At 44.0% G+C, this 12,464-nt stretch overlaps 1 protein-coding gene across 3 annotated transcripts in view; it reads right to left on the reverse strand.

Moving 5' to 3' along the window:
• Positions 1-7,919, reverse strand: part of LOC107394924 (zinc finger MYM-type protein 4) — an 18,739-nt gene extending 10,820 nt beyond the window's left edge. For 2 of the 3 annotated variants that reach the window (XM_015974141.3, XM_015974140.3), the window contains exons 1-2: positions 7,558-7,919; positions 1-482 (exon numbers count right to left, since the gene is read on the reverse strand). The exon at positions 1-482 is cut by the window's left edge and continues 308 nt beyond it. In XM_015974141.3, the coding sequence (XP_015829627.1) occupies positions 1-482; positions 7,558-7,836 (761 nt within the window). In that variant the 5' untranslated portion in view covers positions 7,837-7,919. Of the gene's footprint in view, positions 483-2,361; positions 2,563-7,557 lie in introns of those variants that run through there. The other variant, XM_015974142.3, reaches the window with a different exon arrangement.
• Between the last annotated feature and the right edge of the window lie 4,545 nt (positions 7,920-12,464).

Raw genomic sequence — 12,464 nt, forward strand, 5'->3', positions numbered from 1 at the left:
TCCTCCTGTATCCCATCCTTCTCCTCCTCCGTCTTCATGTCATCCTTCGTCTGTTTTACATCCTCTTCGTCTCCTGATGGAGAAGACTTTTCCTGTATCCCATCCTTCTCCTCCTCCGTCTTCATGTCATCATCTGTCTGTTTTACATCGTCTTTGTCATCAGAGGTCTTGTCCTCTGGTCCTGCAGCAGTCTCCTCTGGACTTTTGCTCCGGACTGTTTTCATTTCCTCTTTAAGCTCCGGCTCATCATCAGTCTTCATCTCCGAATTTTCTATTTCAGATTCCGACGCTTTGATTGACTCCTCCGAGGAAGAATGATGTTCCGTTTCCTGATTGTTTGGCTTGTTCTCCTGCTCTTGTCCCTCTTCCACTTCAGGGAGATTGCGTGAGGACTCACCCCCCGACTCTGGGTCTCCAACATCGGCCGAAGTTCCTGGCTCTGAAGCTTCCTCCATGGACACGCTGTGGTTTTCACCGGTTTCCTGTGCAGAAAGCAGAATTCCCATCAGACCTTCTGAAGCAAACAGAGACTGGAAAATTAATGTGTAAATATTAATGTTTATGTATATAAAATATGAGTTTTATAGGCCTCTATTGTTGGGAATACCGTAATGTCCGGACTATAGAGCGCACCTCAATATAAGCCGCACCAACAAAACAAAAAAAAAAGGTTTTCTACACACACACGCCGCGGCGCACAGCGCATGCACGGCCATAACCTAAGATAATCAGACAGAAAGACGCTACACGGAGGTTTTTAGTTGATGTTTTAATTCAACAAAACGAATTTTAAACATGGATGAACGCGCCTGAAAGTTTAGAAAAGAAAACAGCGCTGATAGCATTCATGTTTCTGGATGTTATGAAGTAAAAACAGCACTGACACGTTATTACCGGTAATTTGCATGTTTAGTTGAAAAGAACAGCGCTGACACAGCACTAATAAGCCCTGGAGGATTAGAAAATAAAAACTGCACACAAAACATGCCTGGTTAGTAATGATCTGCACAGTGGAAACACCCCGGCCGTCTGCTCTTTGTGTGTTCACCCAGTCTTCAAGAATGTTTTCCAATTCCGGCGATCCGCTTGTTATTTTACACTGACTGCGTTCTTCCCGCTGCCGCCTCCAACGTCGCACCATTGACTCATTTATGCCAAGCTCCCACGCGGTGGCCCTGTTTCCTTGCCTGATGGCCAGATCGATCGCTTTTAACTTGAAAGCTGCAGCGTATGCATTCCTCCGCGTGGTTTCCATGACGAGGGTGTGTCTGATGTGTAAACGTGCCGCTTTAAATCAAAGAGCGTCTTCTTCCGCGCTTAACGTTTTGCCGTGCCTCTATTGGTTGTTGGCCAAAACAAATCTGCACGAGTCGCACCATGATATTGGCCGCAGGCTTCAAAGCACAAGGAATAATATCGGCTTGTAGGCCGGAAATTACGGTAGCTTACCTCACCATCTCATATTTTTATATTTTATTCCTAAAAATGTGTTTGGAATTTAAATCTGTATTTCTGCTTTACGTTTTCTGTTTTTTACTCTAATCTTGTTTACTCCTCATTCTATATGCTCCATTTTTTTTGCTCTTGGTGTAAATAGAAATTGCTGTTTTGACACCAAAATTTCCCCACTGAGGGACGAGAAAAGGATTTTCTGCCCCGGAGGCTCCAGGTTTCTCTAGCAGCATCACCATATTACACCCCCCCCCCCCCCCCCCCCAAAAGCGCTTTAAAACACAATAATTTACCCATTCACACGCGGGTGGTGATGCGCTACATTGTAGCCACAGCCGCCCTGGAGCACACATTAGCCAGTAAACAAAAGACCTTATTTCTTGTTGTTATAAGGGTCGTTTCCCCTTATGATTACTAGAGTTAAAAGTACGCCAACGTACGCGTATAAACTGTAAAACTTTATAATACAACATGAGTAATAAACTATTTAAACTAGAAACTACACCTTACACACTTTAGAATGTATGTGCGTGACTTGAAGTCTCGCGAGACCAGTTAGCTTGCAGCTGCAGCCGATTGCTTAAAAATGGGGTTTCGTCTTTTTGCTCGTTTCTGCTGTTCATCGCTTTCTACGACAATTTCGTTCCACTCAGACGTGTTAATGTTTGATTTTATTACATGAAAATCTCAGAAACGCAGTTCACCGTTTGCTAGGCTAACACTAGCTTCTCCGTTAGCACCCAGTTAGCTTTGCTCTTGGGTCAAAAATGTATCGTTTCTAATTGAAAACACAAGCTTGAGTGTGTGCATGTGTATTTTAAACACTACCTAACTTTGTTCTAAGTTAACTGGGTGGATCTGGAGCCGCTTCAATGACAAATAGAGCAACAATAAAAGCGTGCAGATTACCGCGGCTTCAGGCGGTGACTGGCTGGCGACCTGATGTTCGGCTTCGTCTCCAGCTTCCGACATGCTCACATCGATATTAAAAACTTAAAAAGGCAACGATGAGCTACTTCTCAGCAGAAACCCTAAAACGGAACAATTACTTTTCATTTATCCAACTGTGCAGCATTTGCAGGTTGCGCTTTTCTCCTTCGAGGCATTCATTGGCGGTTTGGAGGGGATCACTACTGCCCCCTGTCGTCGGTTTTATTAACTCATTCAAAAGGGGGAAAAGCAGAATGTACACATTTCTAATAATTTGACTGAAAAGTTGCAGAAAAATAAAAAATTCTTATGTCTTCTGCTCATTTTTACAAAAAGAAAATCACATTCCCGTTCAAACTTTCAGATGAAAACACTGCTTGTTTTAATAACCTGCCTGAGCTGATTTTTTTTAACTAAAACACAGACTATAATGGTCAAAAGCAGATTTTGCACAGAGTTTGAGTCACTGCATGGTGGCTAAATGCTCTTTGCCCTGCTGTATTTCCCCCAACAATCTAGTTCTTGCAGAAGCTTGGGCAAAGTTTGGATATCCCAGGACATCCAGGAACTTTACACGTGTTCTCCAACATGCTTCTTTGTCTCCCGATAAGAAAGAATAGAGAATTTTCTAATATTCTATTCTGTATTCTACCCATTCAATAGGTAGCACCAATCTATATGATGCACTCAATTCCATCATTCAAACATAGCCCAACCTTAAATAACTAGAATTGTACCACTTTATATTGTTTGACCTGAATTTCTAAACTTGAGGACATCGTAAGAATGAAACAGTATTAGACAGGGGAAACAAGTTTTTATTGTAAATTATACAAATACGGGTTAATCCTGTGACGTTCCAACAACCGCACAGGTCACACGGAAGCTGAAATGAGAATGTCCCAAAGAGAAAACAGTTTCTTGATGTCTTTTAAGGCTTCTGAGCCAGTTAAACTGATCATCTGTAACATTTAATCTGCAAACATCTCAGTACAAGACATGTAGGTAATTCACTTAAAAGGAACTGTATAATGTGATTTAACGTTTCAGAGCAGAGATGGGTCCATAGATGATTAAAACATTACTCTTGGCACAGTGAAGACATCATTTGGTTGAAATAAGGTACTTTCTTGAGACATTTTATCAACCTTGAAACAATCAGCTTTCCGTGACATGACCCTAGTCAGCAGCTTTGGCAACACGCTCGGCCAACAGTGAAAACAAACGTGTAAAAGTGTCCTGTCCATTGCATCGCTGCAAGTACATATAAAATAAAAAAAGATGTGCAAAAAAACTTTAATGATGCAGCTGTGACGTTATGAGGCGATGGTGAATTTACTGCACTGGTGAATGTTTTTGTTTTGGGGTTCCAGGACTCTAGAAGGCGCTATATCAAACACAGACCATTTACCGTTTACGGGAGGTAAAACTGCAGCGCACGCGTTTGTTTACGGAAGTAGATGTCATTTGGAGCCGCTCGCTGCGTCATATCCTTGCGCCTTGCAGCAGTGCTTTGTCATAATGTAGTCCCCATCCTAAATCACGTGCATATAAACATGTATGTGTTTATGTACATATCTATGTCCTAAATCGGCTCCCATAAAGTTGAATTCATTCATGTTACTCGTGACGCCATCACCGACGCGACCGCCCCGTTTACCGGCCTGACAACGTCATCCTTAGTCTCGTTCTTGCGGCTTAATGTAACCTGTTGTTTATTTGATCGGTTTTATTACGCAACTTTGGCGAGTCGTTGCTGTGCTGTGGGGTGCGCCGCGTGATCGCCAGAGCTAACGTCAACGTTTTCCTACTTGGAGAGTAAAGTATCCCACATAACGAAGTGCCGTCGGCTCGGTTGGGTCACACACAACTTCTCCTGCTACACTTCCTCTGTGGGATGACGGTTACAGGCAGTGTTGGGAGGAACGACGTTTAAGTATAACGGCGTTACTAACGGCGTTCTTTTGTTAGGTAACAGAATAATCTGATTACTTTTCCCACTGTTACAACGCCGTTACTGGGGATGGAGGGAACGTTGAGCAGCAGCGTGAGGCTTTCTGACCGCCACACTTCAGCTGCAGCCAAGGAGAGAGAGGTGTCGGTAACGCACTTACAAACACGATGATGATTGGCCGGGTGGGCGGAGACCCTCAGTGTTCTCACCGTCTCAAGTGCTGCTGCTGTAGACCCAACAGAGCAGTGATGGGAATAACGCCGTTTGAAATAAAGTAATCTAATTACCGTCTTCTTTTATCAAAACGTTGTTTCTGTTACCGATAAGGAAATGCGTGCGTTAAGCAGCGCGGTGTGTTGAAGCTGTCATCAGCTGATCAGGAGCTAAAGAGGCAGAAGTTTTCATCCAAGAGCATTAAGAACAAGGAAGGCGTGATGAATATCTACAGCTGCAGGTGTGGATCTGCAGCCATGACCTTCTTAGCGTGACAGCGGGACGTCCTGAAGGTCCGCTCACCTGTTCACCGCTCAGACGTCCTGATCTTCTGCCTTCCTAGATCATCCAGCTGTAACCTGTTTCTGATCATGTCTTTAGTCCCGCTGTAACACTGATGCATCAGTCTCACACGTCATGGAGCTCAGGTGTTATTAGAGCTACCTGTGTGTGTTTACCACCCAGCTTCAGCTCTTCTGTGGTTGGGTCTGACCCACGTTAGTAAATGTAAGTCCTCCATCAGGCTTGTGCCTCTTCTAGTGTCATTTTAAAGGATTTTATTTATTTATTTAACCGTTTCTAGATTACCAGCAACAGAAATGCTGCTGAAAACACACAATTATGGCCGCCATTCATTCACAAATGTCCGTCGGCTCCTATATGTTATCCATTATCCTGCGTCCGGCATGGTGCCAGAGGCGGTCATCACGCTGGATGCGGAGAAAGCATTTGATTGGGTGAAATGGGATTATTTATTTGCTTGCTTGCTTGAGGAAATTTGGATATGGACCTAATTTTATCTCATGGATAAGACTTCTATACACATCAACCAAAGCCTGTATAATAAATGGTAAACGTTCAGGTCATTTTAAATTGTCTAGGGGTACCCGTCAGGGATGCCCGATCAGTCCACTGTTATTCGCCCTGGCCATAGAGCCCCTTTCCATTACACTCAAAACTTTGCCATCAGTTGCAGGGATCCTCAGGATGGATAGAGAGCAGAGAGTGTCCCTTTATGCAGACGATCTGTTAATGTACGTATCTGAGCCTGTTTCATGTGTCCCTCATATAATCCACACGCTAAGCAGCTTTGGCTCCTTCTCTGGGTACAACCTGGACTTCAGTAAAAGTGAATGCTATCCTGTCAGTGCTATACCTTTCAAAATAACCAAGAACGGCTTTAAATATCTTGGCATAAATATAATTAGAGATCTCCACAATCTATATGGCAAAAATTTTAGTTCGCTATTCGAAAAAGTCAAATGGGACTTAAAGAAATGGAAGCCACTTCATCTATCACTGGCAGGGAAAGTAAATTGTATAAAAACGAATAGAGTCCCCAGGTCTTTTTATCTATTTAATGCGGTGAAGTTAGCTTGAAGTTGGACGTTGGATATTCGACAGACACTGGTTTACACGGTCAGCGGTAATTCCGATAAGTCTTCATGCCGTGCACTGCGGCACAGACAGCGGTTAGCTGAATTCCGAGGACTCGCTAATGGGAACGGTGGTTCGCTTAGGGACTATCAACAAATTTGTAGTCCTTGGTAAACGAGTCCAAAAAAATAAAAAACTTCCACAATAATTTCCTAAATGACTCAAAATTACTTCTGACTTGTGTTACTAAACTACATTTACAAGACAAAACAGTTTTAACACATTTCATACAATCTGATCTTTTTTATCAGGATTTTATTCCAAAATTAAGGGATTTTTTTCAATAGATCATAGGTAGATCAATCTAAATACACAAAACCATTTCTCAGTTGTATTACTAAGCCAGACCAATGAGACACAGCAGTTTTTATCACATTTCATACAATCCGATCTTTTTCTTACAATTTTTATCAAAAATTAAGATATATTTTTTCAAAAGGATCTATGTTAATTGCTCTAAATACCCAAAACCATTTCTCAACGATGTTACTAAACTAGACCGATGAGACACAGCCATTTTTATCACGTTTCAAAAGATCTGATCTTTTTTATTAGGATTTTCATGGAAAATTCTGTGATTTCGTTCAATACCGCTTAGGTTAATTGATTTTAATACCCAAAACCATTTTTCAATGATGCTAGTACACCAGACCAATGAGACACAGCAGATTTTATAACATTTCACAAGATCCAACCTTTGTTCTTAGGATTTTGATCAAAAATTAAGTAATTTTTGTCAATAGCTCCTAGGTAAATCAGTCAAAAAACTCGAAACAATTTCTCAATGATGTCACTAATGAAGACCACTGAGACACAGCAGTTTTTATCACATTTCACAAGAGCTGATCATTTTTATTAGGATTTTTATAAAAAATTAAGTGATTTATTGCAATAGCTCCTAGGTTAATTGATTTTAATACTCAAAACCATTTCTCAATGATGTCCCTAATGGAGACTAATGAGACACAGCAGTTTTCATAACATTTCACAAGATCCAACCTTTTTTTTTTTTATTAGGAATTTTGTCAAAGGATGAAAAGCTAAGGGTGATCCCCTTCACCTTATGTAATATGAAAGCTGTAAATGTCTTCGTCGACATCTTGGGTGAGGTCATGCACTCTGGGCGGGGACATCTTAAACATCCATCTTCAGGCAAACTGTTGTCTCTCTCTATTTAAAAAGGATTGTCAAAACTTGTTTTTAGGCATTTCCACCATTTGTAATGTATTTTAAATATCTGTTAAATGGCGACATAACTATAATTTGGTAACTTTTGCATTCAGTTTTTCAAATAATCAGTCAGAAAATACTTTTCTGATGGGCTTTTATTTTGAAAAAAAGTAGCCCGACCTTCTACCGTAACGCTTTGAACACGTGCGCCTAGCAAAATCGAGTGAGGGCTCACTGTGGAGGCTGGCTTTACCGCAGTGCTAGGTGGTTTTATTCACAGAAAGGTTGTAAATGTTGTGTAATAATCGGGCGGTCACGTCACGCTTATGGAACATTTTAATAGCCCAGCAACACTCAAGAAATGAGATTAAACAAAAGACCACTTAGTATTATCTACTTACTTTTGGTTGTTTACAAAACAAGGACGGGACTGCCGTCTTTTTCAGCCGCCGCACCATTGTCTGGGTCGAATGCTGCATTTTTTCAAAGTAGTCCTCCTTGGTGAAATGTTCCTCACAAACCATACATCTTTTATTTTCCAAAACGGGTTTTTCTGGAAGTCCCAGAGCATCAAACCACGCTTTTCTCCGGTCCGCGTCGGTGGGAATAACGTGAAATATCCGGGTGCTGTACGTCTTCGGCTTGTTTCCACACCCTTGTGCTGCACAGGTAACAGGCATTCCTTCTATTAAGCCCGTTACTAACCAGGGAAATTAATCACGCGCAGATCGCACGTGTACCTTTGTTTACAGAAGCCGGGCGGCTCTTGTTAGATCCATGCGCGCTGGCTGCAGCGGCGGCTTACAGCGGTGCTTTGTCCTAATATAGTTCCAAGATTAAACTGGCTCCTGCAAGTACTTCGTGTTACTTCTTACTTCAGTCGACATGATTATTGAGCTCAACGAGAATAATTGGTGTCATGGAGTCATTTGCAGTCCAAATGCTACTAGTTCCCATTCACTTACGTTGTTTATGCAAGACAGTTGCAGACATTTTTTTCTCACTAAACTCTGGAGATAGACTAATTTTCACTTAACCCACCTTACCTGCGGGTGGTGGTCGGAGAGGTGCCAGCGTTAAGCAGGCCTCGCCTCTCAGTGAGCCCCAGGGCAGCTGTGGCTACATCGTAGCTCATCAACACCAGTGTGTGAATGACTGATGGTGTTGTGAGTACAGGCCATTTATCATTTACCGTTATGTTTGTATACGATTACTGGGGTCACCGAGAAAATATACAAGCATTATTGAGTCGAGACTTTTTCACACGAAATGCTAGCTGTTACCATTCATTTACATTGTTTATGCTAAGCTAAAGCTAATAGAATACTGTCAGATTAGGTGAATACTTATTTACACTTTCTTAATTTAATGTATAGGTTGAATTAACTAGGATTATGAAAAACAAGACATAAATATAAGAGTTTTTTAAGCTCTAACTTGTAGGAACATCTGTTATTTAGTCAAAAGTAGATTCTTCTCAACTTTACCATATTTGACCAACTTTAGCGTAAAAACACTCAGCTTGTTCAGACCTGAACTCAATGATTCTAATCAGGAAGCAGAATATTTTGTAAAACCTTTAATTCATTCGGTTCAGCTGAAAAACTTCAAACCCAGACTAAATAATCCCACACCAAACGAGAAGCACTCCAGCCGTCCTGTTTCTCTACGACGGGGAAGGCAGGATCACACTCCACAACAGGCTAAATGTTACGACTTTAGCATAAAACCACATTTCATCTTTTCTCTCAGACTGATAATCATCAGGAGAATCTGATCTGTGCTTTCTGTACGATATTTACATCCTCGAGAGTCACCTCCAGGTGTGTGTGTGTGTGTGTGTGTGTGTGTGAGGCCAACTGCTCCTATGAGCTCTCTGTGACCGTCTGTGTTGAACTCCTCAGGAGCTTCAGGGAGCTCATCTTGCTGTGCAGTTCGTCCATGAAGCCTTCATCTACAGACTCACTATCCGCCTCCTCTCCCTCCACCTCACTGGGCAGGAAAACATGAAGCTGTGAGCGAGCTGGAGGAGCAGCAACAGGAGGAGGAGGTTGCCGACTGCAGCTCAGAACACACGTTCTCCCCACCACAAACAGAGGTTCCCCCTGAGAGGACGAGGAGTTCTGACGCTGAGCAGCTGGAAACCTCTCTGAGCTCAGGGCCGGGTTGTGGGAATGTCGTCTCGCTGGTCGAGGCCGGGTGGCAGGCCGGATCCCCTGGGAGAAGTGAATAAAGACGGGTCTGGAGCTCTGAAACTCCCGACCTCCGAGTGGCTGGCAGTTCCAGGTGGAGGATTTGCTCAGAGATGCAGGAGGTGGATGTCGTTTGTGTAAAACACTGGAGTGATGACGGTGGGAGAATCTGTCAAAGACGACGTCCTCGCTTGGAGCGAAGAGGGAAGGTTCACTGAGGCTGAGGAGACACCAGGGACAAAAACAAAAAGTCAACAAGAAGCCAGGAAATGAGGAGCATGACGACTCAAGTGCTGGATGAGGGACTTTGGATCCTTCTGAGGGAAAACCTCCAAAACCCATCAAACCAGAACATCAGTTCAGTCATGAGAACTTCATGTGGCCCGTTTAAACACTGAATGATGTTTCTACCCGAGCCATGGAGCTCCAGAGGGGGGCGGGGCTACATCACCTGCTTCTCTATGGAAAATAATCTCTCAAAAAATAAATCAACATCAACCAGTGTTCCTAGTCAGTGAACGCACCACCACCAACCTAAACCAGTGTTCCTAGTCAGTAAACGCACCACCACCAACCTAAACCAGTGTTCCTAGTCAGTGAACGCACCACCACCAACCTAAACACCTGTTCCTAGTCAGTGAACGCACCACCACCAACATAAACCATGTTCCTAGTCAGTGAACGCACCACCACCAACCTAAACCACTGTTATTAGTCAGTGAACGCACCACCACCAACATAAACCATGTTCCTAGTCAGTGAACGCACCACCACCAACCTAAACCACTGTTATTAGTCAGTGAACGCACCACCACCAACCTAAACCAGTGTTCCTAGTCAGTGAACGCACCACCACCAACCTAAACCAGTGTTCCTAGTCAGTAAACGCACCACCACCAACATAAACCATGTTCCTAGTCAGTGAACGCACCACCACCAACCTAAACCACTGTTATTAGTCAGTGAACGCACCACCACCAACATAAACCATGTTCCTAGTCGGTGAACGCACCACCACCAACCTAAACCACTGTTATTAGTCAGTGAACGCACCACCACCAACATAAACCATGTTCCTAGTCAGTGAACGCACCACCACCAACCTAAACCACTGTTATTAGTCAGTGAACGCACCACCACCAACATAAACCATGTTCCTAGTCAGTGAACGCACCACCACCAACCTAAACCACTGTTATTAGTCACTGAACGCTCCACCACCAACGTAAACCACTGTTATTAGTTAGTGAACGCACCACCACAAACATATACTGAGTTCCTAGTCAGTGAACGCACCACCACCAACCTAAACCACTGTTATTAGTCAGTGAACGCACCACCACCAACATAAACCATGTTCCTAGTCAGTGAACGCACCACCACCAACCTAAACCAGTGTTCCTAGTCAGTAAACGCACCACCACCAACATAAACCATGTTCCTAGTCAGTGAACGCACCACCACCAACCTAAACCCCTGTTATTAGTCAGTGAATGCACCACCACCAACCTAAACCACTGTTACTAGTCAGTGAACGCACCACCAACCTAAACCAGTGTTCCTAGTCAGTGAACGCACCACCACCAACCTAAACCAGTGTTCCTAGTCATTGAACGCACCACCACCAACCTAAACCAGTGTTCCTAGTCAGTGAACGCACCACCACCGACCTAAGCCAGTGTTCCTAGTCAGTGAACGCACCACCACCGACCTAAACCAGTGTTCCTAGTCAGTGAACGCACCACCACCAACCTAAACCAGTGTTCCTAGTCATTGAACGCACCACCACCGACCTAAGCCAGTGTTCCTAGTCAGTGAACGCACCACCACCGACCTAAACCAGTGTTCCTAGTCAGTGAACGCAGCACCACCACCAACCTAAACCAGTGTTCCTAGTCAGTGAACGCAGCACCACCACCAACCTAAACCAGTGTTCCTAGTCGGTGAACGCACCACCACCAACCTAAACCACTGTTACTAGTCAGTGAACGCACCACCACCAACCTAAACCACTGTTACTAGTCAGTGAATGCACCACCACCAACCTAGACCACTGTTCCTAGTCAGTGAACGCACCACCACCATCATAAACCACTGTTCCTAGTCAGTGAACGCACCACCACCAACATAAAACATGTTCCTAGTCAGTGAACGCACCACCACCAACCTAAACCACTGTTACTAGTCAGTGAATGCACCACCACCAACCTAAACCACTGTTACTAGTCAGTGAACGCACCACCACCAACCTAAACCACTGTTACTAGTCAGTGAACGCACCACCACCAACCTAAACCAGTGTTCCTAGTCAGTGAATGCACCACCACCATCATAAACCACTGTTCCTAGTCAGTGAACACACCACCACCATTATAAACCAGTGTTCCTAGTCAGTGAACGCACCACCACCATCATAAACCAGTGTTCCTAGTCAGTGAACACACCACCACCAACCAAACCACTGTTCCTAGTCAGTAAACGCACCACCACCACCAACATAAACCACTTCCTAGTCAGTGAACGCACCACCACCAACATAAACCACTGTTACTAGTCAGTGAACACACCACCACCAACCTAGACCACTGTTCCTAGTCAGTGAACGCACCACCACCACCAACCTAAACCAGTGTTCCTAGTCAGTGAACGCACCACCACCAACATAAACCACTGTTACTAGTCAGTGAACACACCACCACCAACCTAGACCACTGTTCCTAGTCAGTGAACGCACCACCACCACCAACCTAAACCAGTGTTCCTAGTCAGTGAACGCACCACCACCACCAACCTAAACCAGTGTTCCTAGTCAGTGAACGCACCACCACCAACCTAAACCAGTGTTCCTAGTCAGTGAACGCACCACCACCATCATAAACCACTGTTCCTAGTCAGTGAATTCACCACCACCAACCTAAACCAGTGTTCCTAGTCAGTGAACGCACCACCACCAAAATCAACCAGTGTCCCTAGTCAGTGAACGCACCACCACTTAACATCAACCAGTTTTCCTAGTCAGTGAACGCCCCACCACTTATCAACCAGTGTTCCTAGTCAGTGAACGCCCCACCACTTATCAACCAGTGTTCCTAGTTACTGAACGCACCACCACTAAG

Source organism: Nothobranchius furzeri, chromosome 19 (assembly GCF_043380555.1).
Source record: "Nothobranchius furzeri strain GRZ-AD chromosome 19, NfurGRZ-RIMD1, whole genome shotgun sequence".
Lineage (NCBI taxonomy): Eukaryota > Metazoa > Chordata > Actinopteri > Cyprinodontiformes > Nothobranchiidae > Nothobranchius > Nothobranchius furzeri.